The sequence below is a fragment of the Rousettus aegyptiacus genome, unplaced genomic scaffold (genome assembly GCF_014176215.1).
Source record: "Rousettus aegyptiacus isolate mRouAeg1 unplaced genomic scaffold, mRouAeg1.p scaffold_m13_p_2, whole genome shotgun sequence".
In the NCBI taxonomy this organism is placed as follows: Eukaryota; Metazoa; Chordata; class Mammalia; order Chiroptera; family Pteropodidae; genus Rousettus; species Rousettus aegyptiacus.
Window position 1 is genome coordinate 125,450,605 of NW_023416295.1, and position 12,956 is coordinate 125,463,560.

Below are 12,956 nucleotides of genomic sequence, written 5' to 3' on the forward strand. Positions count from 1 at the left end.
TAACAATCAAGACCCCCGCCATACCTGTGCCATAAGGCACAAAACCAAATAATGCATACTCCCCTGTCTTCAGTCTGTAAGGTCTAACCTAGCACTATACTCCCGGTTGTCTTTGTTTCTCATGCCATCCCTTGGCTACATGCCCAGCTGTTTTTGCTGGACGGGTTGATTGGAGCTAGAATGTGAGTGAAGTTTTCCTTCTGTTGGAGACTATGCAAGTCATCAGCATAAGAATCGGATTCTATTCTAAATGGAACCTCGGTGTTTTAGGTTTAAAAGTCTCCTTAATACCCTGAAGAGAAGCGCTTGGGGATTTTCATTTATTCTTTTCTTCCGTGAGTAGAGCTCTTCATGAACAGAGCACATGCTTTATCCTAAAGTATTCCCTGGTGGCCAGGAAGCCCATGCATCTGTGTTCTTTTCTGCTGTAGTTTAAGTTCTTGTCTCATCTCCCAGGCTCCCTCATCTCCCTGCTTAGTTAGTCCTGCTTGGCCTCAGATGTATCTCTTCCATATGTTCAAGAAGCAAGTCTCAAGCACCCTAGAAACTGAAAACTACAGTGAAAAGACCCAGACTGGTCCAGTCAGTACCTCACAATTCAAATATTCTGAAGTGAAGCTAAAATAAAGAACAGTGAAGATCTAGGAAATGCTGCTTTGTGTCTTAATGTAACCCACATGCATATCATTCCAGTCTTTCATCTCAGTCCCTATATCAGTTTCCTTATAGTCCTGACTTACTTTCTTCTTCTACCACCATCTGCTTCATTAAATCTCATTCGTTTCAGCTTACCTCTCTCCATACTGAAACATAATGTGTGTGTTTTTCCTTGTCTGTGTCTTAACTAAGGCTTCTAAGTGGGTAAGCTCTCTGCTTCTCCTTCTTGCTATCTCCTATTATGTTTCTGTGAGTGTATGTACTTTTCTAAGACCCTGGTATTTTTTTGAGTTTCCTAAAATGTGCATATTTTAATAGTCTTGCTCCCTTTTCTCCCTTTTAGTCTTCCATCTGCCTTTTCCTTCTATTCACATCTAGAAACAGACAATAGGAGTGGGATAGGAATAATGAGATAAATAACCTTTTAGGACTGAAAAAAAATTAGAATGTCCAGGTGGCTGGCCCTAAATCTCAAACTTTTCCTCAGATTCTGTCCCTGCTTCTGCGTCATGAGGATCAGTGAGTCAGCTGTTGGTATTGACTGATCTTCAGGAAGTATGGTGCTAGAGTAAACCCTGTAATTAGGGACAGGGGAGCATTATTTGTTATAGAGAGCTCTGCTCCTTCTGAAATTTATTTTTGAGGTTAGTAGTGATCACAAACTCCAAACCAAAGTCTTACCCTGATTAAGTTTTGGTGTCCCTAAAGCTCTTACAGTAGCTGTTAATATCATATCACCACCATCCCACTTTACGTAGTTCCTTTTTTCTTCCTCTCTACTTTTCCTCCTCCTGTCTGTATCCCTTTCTTTCTCTTCCTACTATCTTTTTGTTTCATTCTTTTCTCTTTCTCCCTGTCTCTTAGTGCTGCTGGCTCTCCAAACAAGTTACCGAGCCCCAGAATACTAACTATTCAGTTTCTTAAATGGTATATAACAGGGCAGGGATGAAATAAGTAACAACACACACACTACTGTGCTTATTCTAAAGGTTTTCCTTTGGAAGAGAAACTGAAAAAAGGTAGTTACCTTTAGCTCTTTAGCAATAGGCATTTGCCCCAGGCATGGGGACAGTGCTGGCTAAACTCTGCTCTTTCCTTTCTTGGCAAGACTCTGCTGTCAGAGAAGTCCTCCATATCATATATCAGTAGAACATATGAAACCAATGAGTGAGGCTGAGGTTTAAAGAGCCAGAGGCTACCTTCTGCCCAGTTTACTTAAAATGAAGTGGACCTCTTGAGAAAGAGCTCTCTGAGCCTCTCTCTTCCCTGGGGTCCAGTCAGTCATCCAAGAACCAATGACTTAGCCCAGAATTCACCAGTAGGTGGCACTCAAATCCCTCAGGGCCAGTCTTAGGCTTCCCTATGGTTTTTTGGAACTTCTCTAGCTCTGGCATTTGAGACTCTTAAGAAAAGAACTGTAACTTAAAAATAGCACTGAGATTCCTGTCTTTACCACTACCTTTCCTCAGCCAGGAGAGATCTAAGGGAAGAACATCATTTCTTCTCTACTTTTTACTCAGAACTCACCAATATGAAGAAAACGGGCAGTGTTGTTTTACCACTTTACCGTCCCTATGGTCACGCCTCCTCTTCCAGAGGCTATAAAGCCTGAAGCACCATAAACCCTCCCACAAGAGAAAGAAGACAATTAGGATAATGGAAAATGGTTTTCAAAACTATCAGCACAAGTAGCTCATGCTGAGCAGGTTGGCCAGCAGTTATATTGAAATGCCGCTGGCTTGCAGAAAGTAGGTATGCCAGGATCATTGAGAGTTTATTTTCAAGGCTATGGCAGCATCTCTCCCGGGTCACACAATGGATTCTCAGTAACTTTTTCCTAACCAAGATGACTTACATTTTACTTAATCCAGATATCAGGAATATTCTCCATTTCGGGGGTCTTCTGATTCCTGGACACTGCTTCCAGAACTGTTAGTTCCCTCTGTGAAAGGGTCTCTCCAGAGATAAATGGCAGAAGAGGATATTGATACCTCGATCCCCTATACCTCTTAATGCTCTAAATTTGGAAGGAGGAGAATTATACATGTATGTATAATTCTATTCTACTTCTTTCTCACCCTCCCTACTGCTACAATGGAATGGAAAGAACATATGTCAGGCAGAACTAGGTTCCCATCCCAGCTCTGCCACATTAGCTGTGCAATCCTAGATGTGTGATATAATTTCTCTGAGCTTTACTGTCTTAACTGGAAATACAAATTACCATATCTTCCTATAGGATTATTGTGAGGCTGTAATGAGATCATGCACGTAAATGAGACAGTGTATAAATGTGATTTCCCCTTCTCTTCCTAGCCGCTCCACTTTCTCCCACTCCTCCTATCATCACCAGGGGCTATGGCTGGAGAACTGATGAGGTAGTTGAAATGGCTGAAGGGGAAGAAGAGAGAGAAAAAAATAACTCCCCACACACCATGTTCCAAATAAACAAATCCTCCTGCTTGAAGGCTAGTGAAGGGACTGAAGGAACAAAAGCTAAAACTAGGCTATTTATATTTTATTCCTGAATCCCTCTGTGTTTGCTTATGAGGGCATTTTTCATACTGCCCTCACAGCCTGGAGGAGCACAGAACAGTCATGGAGCAGGAGGAAGTAGCTGGAACCAGGCGTGAACTGGCTGTTTTTTCCTTCTCTGCCCTCGGGAGGGAGACGATCCTTGTGAGTGTGCACTTCCTCCAGGAGAGCTGTGATGTGAAATCAGGAACATGGCCGCCAGACCTTGGATGACCCTTTCTACAGAAGCAGGAATCCTTTCTCAAGCGGGCTTTCAAGGAGGGTTATGATCTTGCTCCCCAGGAATCATGTGTACAGAAAAAATGTTTTGGGAAAAGCTGTGCTCTGAATCAGGCAGCAGACCCTGGCTCTGAGAGTCCTAAGATTGCTCACAACCACTGTAGAGTTCTGAGTGTGTCTATTGGGGCTGGGTATGCAGCAGGTCTCTCCTGATAGGAGAGATTGCCTATATGACAGAGATGTGAAAGCCACAAACTATCCTGGGCTTGGTGTCCAGCCTGCTCAGCAGCCTTGCTATTCATGTGAAATGTCTCTTATGATTAACCTTGTTCTTCTTTCCCTTTTCCTCCCCACCTCTGCCCTACTGCCTTTCCTTGTGCCTCCCTTTTCTCTTCCCCTTTCCATGTGCCTGTCTGCTGGTCCACAGCCAGTCTCGGCTCTGCAGCCCTCTCCACAGCCTGTTCAGTTCTCTCCAGGCTCCTGTCCCCAGGTCCTTCTGCCAGTCTCTCCATCCCAGCAGTACAACATGGTATAAATTCCGTTCCCCCTTTTTGTCTTGTCCATGTGTGGCTTGTATCTCTGGGTGTGTCTGTCTGGGTCAGTCTGTGACAACCTTGCAAAGCAGTTGTGCTTTTTGGAGGGCCATGTTAAAAGGTGTTTCTTCTTGAGAGGCCAGCACAGGCTGAACTATATACTCCATCTAGTGACTGCATCACAGCACTTTAGCCATCAAAAGATGCCTGAATGTTAAGACAGAAATACTGAGTTCCCCTGAATTTTAGCAGGGACAACAAAATCAGATGTTGGTCTAGCCTGAGCTCCTCATCATTTTCTTTAAAAATAAAAACACAGTTGCAGATTTCTCCGGTACTATTTATAAAAATGTAAAATGTTCCCCTATCTTACCATGTTATTTTACATAAAAAATACCTTTCCTAATATGTAACACGTGATGTTTAAATTGTTTATACCCTGACTATAAATCCTTTGAAGATCTAATTTGCCTCATAGTGGATAACTTCTATCATGGTTATAGGAACCCTGATTTTTTTTTTATTTTGCGTTACTCACACCCATCTGCTTTTTCATTAGAATCCCCTTTCCTCCCACCTCTTATCTCCATTCTGAAAAGTCCTGGAATATGGACCTCAGAATAATCGGCAGTCCTTTTGTTACCTGTTTCTGCCCACTAAAGTAGCAAAATAGCTAACTTGAAGATCAGATCCCTGAAAATTGAGTAAAACAACACGAAAGCATTGCCTTTTGTTTCTACTAGGTTTTTTTTGGGGGGGGTGGTATTGCAAAAGAACTGCTGTGTGTGTGTGTGTGTGTGTGTGTTTATTACTGTCTAGGCAGCAGAAAGAATAAGGAAGCTAACAAACTCTAACTATCACCATATAAGTGAGAGATGGAACACCATCACTCTTGCTGCTTGAGAAGAGAGCTGAGAGAGAAGGTAATTACAGACTAGCCAGTCAGTCTTGCCTTCCAGCTCAGCCACTCACCTGGCCTCCTTTCAGAGGTGAGAATTGGAAGCTGTTTCTAAGGGTAGAACTCTAGGCAGGTGTCAGAGAACAGAGGTGGAAATGACCTCAAGAGGATGTAAAGAGATAAGCAGCAGGAATAGGAGTCCACCAGTCTTTGCGCTGCCTAGGGAGAGCTGGGGAGCCAAGTGAACCTAGCCATCCATAATCCGCTCAAGGTGTTATCTGGGTCTTTTATTATAAAATAGGAATTTATGACAACGTAGGGGTACTTTGTATGGTTGGAGGCATGAAGAAGTCAGGAAAATGGAAAATCTTTTTTTTTAACCCACTGGTTTGTCCTATTTTTTCTATATATAGAAGCTGTGTCATTGCTGCTAACTCCCCAGGACAAATTCTAATAAAAATCATAATCAGAGTGGCCATTGTTACTTCATATGTGTTAGGGAGACTGGCTCTAGAGTTGGGTTTCAAACAGCTGTTCAGTTCAGAGCAATTTTAAAACACCATATGACAGAGGCTTGAAAAGTGCCTCCCAGGGCACAGAGGCAGGAGTGTCTTGGATTTGGTGTAAGTAAGGAAGACCGTAGAAAGGGTCGTTATTTCTGTCTGTCTGTCTATGTTGAAGCCAAAGACCTAGGGTTCAATACGACCTCAGTCCTTGAGTTTCTCTCACTCTGTAAACAGGCAGATGACCTCAGCAACCCCTTTGGACAGATGAGCCTTAGCCGCCAAGGTTCTACTGAAGCAGCTGACCCATCTTCAGCTCTGTTCCAGCCCCCACTTATCTCCCAGCACCCTCAGCAGACTAGCTTCATCATGGCTTCTACAGGACAGCCCCTTGCCACTTCCAACTATTCCACCTCTAGCCATGCACCACCTACTCAGCAAGTCCTGCCACCCCAGGGCTACATGCAGCCCCCTCAACAGGTGAGCAGCTCAGGTTCTCAGCTTAAATCACTAATTCATTTAATCCTTTCTTCCTTTAATTTAGACACCAGAGGGATACCTATCCCCTACCTCCATTTCTCTACCTTGTACTTGAAAATTGTCTTTCTAGTCAGAAAGTTGTTTTTCTGTTTAAAACTTGTGTACCAACATTGCAAATGCAGGCCCAAAATATCCATTTACAGATTTTTGGCCATTAGCCCTGATGTATTTAATAGTTTGTGGATGTTGATTCTCAATTTGAGGGACCTTCTCATACATGTGTTTCTTCTTACCATAGATCCAGGTTTCTTACTATCCCACTGGACAGTATCCTAACTCCAACCAGCAATATCGACCTCTCTCTCACCCGGTGGCCTACAGCCCCCAACGTGGTCAACAGCTGCCTCAGCCATCCCAGCAGCCTGGTAAGGGGAACCGTTAATATAAGAAGGCAGTGAGTAAGGGAAGGGTAGAGACTGGAAAAGAGAATTACCTTCCCTGATGTTAAAAAAGCAGGAATGATTAAAGTTCTAAAGAGAGACCCAGAATGTCCAGATAAAGAAAAGGTAAAAGAGACAGAAGAGAAATTACTGAAAGACCGCGATCTCCTAAACATTGTTAAGACCATGTTAATGCCTTCTCTGCCTTCCCCATCCCTAGGTTTACAGCCCATGATGCCTAACCAGCAGCAGACGGCTTACCAAGGCATGATTGGAGTCCAGCAGCCACAAAACCAGGGCCTTCTCAGTACCCAGAGGAGCAGCATGGGGGGCCAGATGCAAGGCCTAGTGGTTCAGTACACTCCACTGCCTTCTTACCAAGTGGGTGCATTCTGAGTTGGGAAAGATCACCCAGTCCTTGGGATGAGGGAAAGGAGAACAGCCTCCCACGTCATCCAGTCAGATAACTCTGTAACACTGAAATGTTTACTTCACTCCTAAAATTTTTAGGTTTATTTTCCTCTGAGAGAAAACAGAGTTTAAGAAGAGTCTTTATTTAAATTATTTGGTCTTTATACAGCCATGCAAATGAGTATATGCTCAGAAAAGTAGGATCTAAAGGAAGTTAGACTCCTTTCTCCATAGCAGGTGCCTAAGATAGTGTTTGGAGAAGAGGGAAATGGAGGTAGATCTGTAAGCATTTCCTATAGGCAAATGAGGAGAATAATGTCTAAGAAGTAAGAGAGGAAAGTGTCCAAATCTAGTGATGACTGAGCTGTTCTGTGGATGAAGTACAAGTGGTCATCCTCTTCCTGTCTCAACTCAGGTCCCAGTGGGTAATGACTCGCAAAATGTGGTCCAGCCGCCTTTCCAGCAACCCATGCTGGTCCCTGCGAGCCAGTCTGTGCAAGGGGGCCTCCCAGCAGGGGGCATGCCAGTGTACTACAGCATGATCCCGCCAGCTCAGCAGAACGGTACGAGGTGAGGACTCCTGGAAAGTCAGCACCCATTTCCCATAGACCTTCAGCAACTCTTGCACCATAGTTTTGTTTCCACTGGCCAAAGGAAAAAAAGGCAGGGGTAGAAGTCCAAGTGGTGCCCATGCCTTACAGCAGGTAGACTATAAGGGAGTTCATTCTTCTTTTCTCCTTGTTGATTCGACATTTCCATAAGAGCACATCAGCAATAAAAAATTCTTGCTTCAGAGACATTTATAATTTCCCATTTTTTGTTTTTCTAATTGGCACATGCATGTGTCTGGTATATTCACACTGTTGGGAAGAGCATGTGTCACTTACACATTTCATCTGTAGCGTTGATTAGCAGCTTCTTAATTGAATTCAGAACTATGAGATAGAGACTGCTCATCATTACAAGAAGCACTTGGAGTACATATATGTAAAATTTTCTGTGTACTTGTATTTATATCCATGATAAACTCAGATGGTCTATTTCTATATGTCTGTATATAGCAGTATATACCGGAGCTAATAGAATTTTAGAGATAGAAGTACCTTAGAAATATCTAGTCCACGCCCTTTGTTTTATTTTTCTCCCTTTTTTATAAATGAAGAAATTTCAGCTAGGACTGTTAAGAAATTTACCCAGAGTCACAGTTAAAAGTATAACCGGAACTAGAATTCAAGTCTGGGCCTACCTATGTGTATTGCTGTATGTCTCTCTCAGTGTATATATGTTTACATCTGTCTTTCTATATGTACATCTCCTGTTGTCTTGAGTTTTGCGGAGGGTTTTCCCATTTGTCTTTAGGTGACTGTGTTTGCCATTGTGTAAATATCCTAAATCACACATCTCTTTAGTTCTTTTTTACCCATATCTCTCTTGAACTGTGTGTCTGTCTCTGGTACTCTCTTTGTGTGTTTCTCAATGTGTGTGTGTGTGTGTGTGTGTGTGTGCGCGCGCGCGCACACACTACGTGCATGTGTCTGGTATATTCACACTGTTGGGAAGAGCATGTGTCACTTACACATTTCATCTGTAGCACTGATTAGCAGCTTCTTAATTGAAAGATAATCAAGTACAAATATATATAATTAACTTTGAACTGATGAGTGATTTTAGAAATTGCGTGGCAAATTGGTCTGGGAATGGCTTAGAGCTGCCTCTGCTTTCCACAGAGGCCCAGGAAGCAGCAGCTGTTTGCCCAGAGCTAAGCTTCTCCCTCTACCACTTTTAACAGTCTTCTCTCCTCCATCTTCCCAGCCCTTCTGTGGGGTTTCTGCAACCTCCTGGCTCTGAGCAGTACCAGATGCCTCAATCTCCCTCTCCTTGCAGTCCACCACAGATGCCACAGCAGTACTCAGGTAAGAGGATAAAAATTTGGGTGGGTCTTGGGCACTGGCAAGAGCAAATACTGCTGAAGAACTTGTGCTCTAGAGCTGGGAAAGACAGGGAGAGTTCAGGGATTGTCTTTATCTTCAACTGTGACCCCATCAGGAGAAAAGACCAGAGTCCTGGCTAGTGTTTTCCAGGGTTGCTAAAGGTGACCTCTCAAGAAAGATGAGGTTGATTACCCCATCCCTGTCCCTAGGAAACCACATGTTTGTTCAAGTTCCTTGTTTTCTTTCTTGTTTTGTTGTTGTTGTTGTTTTTCCGGAATCCAGCATCGCATTCACCACTCACATGCCTTTGAGACATGAAGTGCTTATTACCTCTGTTTCCTGCACTCATTCTTCCTATAAACAGCTTTTTTTCTCTTGGGAATGTGAGAGCAGCCAATAAAATGCTTTTTAAGTCATATCTTAGATTTGTTCTAACAGTTTTTTATATGTGCTCACATTCTGTCAATTTAATTCTCACCACGGTTTTATGAAGAGGAAATTGAAGACTCAGAGAGGATAAATGACTTGCCTAAAGTAACAATCCTAGAACTTGAACTTGGGTCTTTTGACTTTCCATCTCCTATGCTGCATTCTCAGTAACACACTTTCAACAGGCTTCTGTACTCTCTTTCTTTCCCTCCAGTGGGAAATAAATGGATATTATGTTAAATAGGTAAAGGCCCTCTTTGGAGAGACCACCTCTCCCAGGTGAATAGGCTCATTCGTTGAAGGTCCTTGCTGTCTGCCTTTGCCAAGAACTACCCCAGCACATCAAGTACAGCTGCTCTTGTTTGTTTCCCTTTTACCCACCGTGACATAGCATTACACTGCAATTAAACTTCAGGGTTTCTGGAATGGAGGAGGTCTTAACGTAGCCTCCAGCCATTCCCATTTGGCTTCATTGCGAGAATATCGAGTGCCCTCTTCTGGTGAAAGGAAGGTATTTTGCTGGTTTTCCCCATTTAGAAATGGAGTACTTTTCACGTAAGATTTTTTTGTACTTTGACAATGTTAGATGATGTGGAGTATATTCCAGAACTAACCTTGTGCATAAGACATGGACTGCTCTTACCTCCAAGCAGCAAGGACTTCTGCCTTCATCCAGACCAAATGTTGATCTCACAGGCTGAGAAATTTTAAATTCAACAGCCTTTACCCTTTATTATATTATTGGTTTCTCTAGCTATTTCTCCTAGTGTCCGCCAGGGACACTTGACCTTGAAATTCCCAGCGGTGTATGGAAATTATAGAAACCATCTCCAAGAACCACTATAGCCTGTGGTGGTGCTTAGTACCTCAGGGCATTTTCTCTCCTATTTGTTAAAGTGTATGTGTATGCATATGGATATACTGTCCTTAGTGGTCTGTCTATTGGGTCTCTGTGGTTATATCTGTTCATCTTCAATTATAAGGTCTTTGAATCCAAAATAAACCAAGTGAAAAAAATTTTTTCATTACCTACTCTGTACCTAGTGCTGGGTTAAGTAAACAAAAGCTGTTGTTCTGAAAGTTGGCAGCACTTAGAGATCTGGGCTGGAAGGAGATAATCTAGGCTCTTCCTTGATCAATAGAAATGGAATAAACTCTTCATCATCTAATTCCCTTGCTTTGGAATTTTCTGTTACATGTCCTTTCTTCCTAGCTACCCTAATCGATCCTAGGTTTCTCACTGACCCCTTGTATGTTTAGATGATGGGACCTTCTCTTCTACCTACATCATCTAAGAGTCCATATTCACCAGAGCAGTGATTTTAAAGTCTCCAGTCCCTGCTCGTGGACATCTAAGAGGAAGTGGAAGGAAAAAAAATTGCTTCTGCCTTCCTTTCCAGTTTATTCTCACTAGGAAGATAGAAGGCCAGCATAGTCTAAAAGGACTCCTATGTCACCTTCAGAGAATAGTGTCATCACCCCCCCCCCACCTTCTCCTATGTAGCAACATGGTCACTTTTCCAAAAATAAAGGCAGGGATTAAGATTGGCTGTTCATGGAACAACTGTTCTGGTTTATTAATACATTTTTGTAGTTACCCAGTTTACCCCCAGGCCTGGACCTTAATTCCTCCACTGTGATATTAGACATAACTATAACCCCAGGAAGCACTTTTCTTCTCACTGAAATGATGACTTGCAGGTCCCTCGAGGTTTCTACAGGGATGCTTGTCTGGGGAAAGTGCACACAGACATAAAATGGCAATGAAACCTGTACACAGATGCTCAGCTCACAGTGACACAGCATCATGGCCAGAGTGAGGCACATAGATCTATCCTCTCATATACTGGCTCATTTTGAAGTTGAGGGTTCAACCAAGGCTGACTAACTCTTTTCTCTCCCACTCCCTGAAGAAATCTTTCTCTTCCACCGAAGTGGAGGGAGAGGGGGGGCAGGGAGTAGAAGAAGAAGAAGAAGAAGACCAGATACTCTTCGATTCTGTTCTGTAATTTGAGAAAGGTGCCTGTGGATTTTATTTCTCTAGATATTCCTTTCTGTAGATTTGATTTCTAGTGATAAAGAAAAAGCCTTATCAGTCTTCTACCTTAGTGTCTAAAAAAACAGCAACTAAACAAAAACCAGTTTTGCCAGACATAAATGTCATCTGTTTGTATTTATGTGGTTTGCTCTGCCCAATCGACCTTTCTGCCCAGGTTTAATGATGCCACTTAAAAAGCCATTCACACATCCCCTCTCCTTTCAGAGCTTTCAAGCTAAAATTGATTTCCTTATTCAACCCTCTTCTCCCCCTTCCCATTCCAACCAAGGCTCCTTCCTCCAACTTGATTATATGGAAGTGCTGTCACTGGGCAGTGTGTGGGTTTTTTTTTTTTTTTCATTGCCATGTCCATTAAGAAATAGCAACAAGTTCAGCTGCTAAAGCATGCCACCTGCTTTTGGCTTGAAGAAGAGAAGCATAAAAATCAGCTCATCAGCAGAGTAGTGTTCTGTGTCCTCGGCTGAGTGAAGGAACAATGCTCCAGGCCAGCGGGGGAGAACTCATTGGAGGGAGGAGCTCAGGAATGAGGCTGCCTCTGAGAACTCTGGCTTTGTTTTTGTTGGGAATCAGAAAATAATACTAGGGCTTTGTTCTTTTTCCCCCTCACCTTGAGCCCCCTAATAGCTCTTTGTGACTACATGTTGATATTAAAAAGAGCTTCCACCGCCTTACTTATGCCCACACCCTACACATTCACATATCCACCATCTTAAACTGGCCTAGGGCATTAGTCTCAGATTATGAACTGCCTTCCAAAAGCTGTAGATTTGATTATTTTTGCCTTGGCCTCCTTGGGTAGCAATGAGATATTTGAATAAGGTCAACTGCAATTTTGTTGGTAGAGGATGTTGGAGCAGGTGGGGGCTTTTAGGATGGGGAAATAAAATGCCCAAAGCAACTATAGTGAGGGAGGAGCTGTTAAGTGCATGACATTCCACAACTGTGCGATTTTTCCATGGTCCTTCTGCAAACCATATTGATGAATACCCTGTCCCCTCTGGCAGGGGATAGGAAGGTACAAGCCAGTTTCTCTGAGTATTTGTGCTCTTTGATTAGATGAACTGGGGTGGGAGGGAGTCACAAACTGACTAGAGAATAGAATATGACAGATGCTGTGTCTCCTGAGCTGCTCTCTCAGGCTTTCTGCCATTTTTTTCCTTTTCCTTTTCCTTTGACTGATGCTACCTGAGAAAAGCAATCACACTCACTTCCCAGCAGGATGGGTGCCCAGGGCAGAGGCTGCAACATTTCCCGTCACAGGAAGCAATGTGATGGCAGCAGCAGTGGCAGCCCCAGAGCACCAAGCCATGAAAACAGCAGCATTGCAGCAGGTTTTCAAGCTTGCAAGCCCCAGTCCCATTTCTCTACCACTACACACATATGAACTCAGCCTGTCCTTCTACAGAAATATAGCCCGAGAGGTCAAGAGCAAACCCCCACACCAGACAGTATCCTGTGGTGAAGCAGAGCTCCTGCCCATCCCTCCCAGCAGGGACCGTCCATCACACTGCTTCTCCCTGACCCCTTACTTTGCTTTTCCCATGAGGAAGATTTGGGACTTAATGTTCTTCCTCATTGAGCCCTTTCCTTCCCCTCACCTGTGAGAGGGTAAGACCATCCATGGTTGTCTGTGCTAAAACCTCAGGATTTTATCCAGTCAGTTACCTGAACCTGACAGTGAAATCTTCAAAGAGGGTCTGACCCTCCCACTCTATTCCTACTGTTACTGTTCTGATTCAGAACCTCCTTGTTCAATTTCCATAGCTTCTTAACTAGTCTTTCTACCTCTAGTCACTCCTTCCATCAGCCATCTTACATTTGGCCATTTGAGTCAGCTTTCTGAAGCACAAATCCTACCCCC

At 43.3% G+C, this 12,956-nt stretch overlaps 1 protein-coding gene across 17 annotated transcripts in view; it reads left to right on the forward strand.

The window, feature by feature from the left end:
• The window catches only part of R3HDM2 (R3H domain containing 2), a 128,309-nt gene that overhangs the window by 108,039 nt on the left and 7,314 nt on the right, over positions 1 to 12,956 (forward strand). For 12 of the 17 annotated variants that reach the window (XM_036235797.1, XM_036235801.1, XM_036235786.1 and 9 more), the window contains 6 exons: positions 3,839 to 3,940; positions 5,583 to 5,825; positions 6,124 to 6,250; positions 6,486 to 6,646; positions 7,092 to 7,246; positions 8,489 to 8,589. In XM_036235797.1, coding sequence (XP_036091690.1) covers positions 3,839 to 3,940; positions 5,583 to 5,825; positions 6,124 to 6,250; positions 6,486 to 6,646; positions 7,092 to 7,246; positions 8,489 to 8,589 — 889 coding nt within the window. The remainder of the gene's footprint in view (positions 1 to 3,838; positions 3,941 to 5,582; positions 5,826 to 6,123; positions 6,251 to 6,485; positions 6,647 to 7,091; positions 7,247 to 8,488; positions 8,590 to 12,956) is intronic. The other 5 variants (XM_036235792.1, XM_036235794.1, XM_036235799.1 and 2 more) reach the window with 1 other exon arrangement.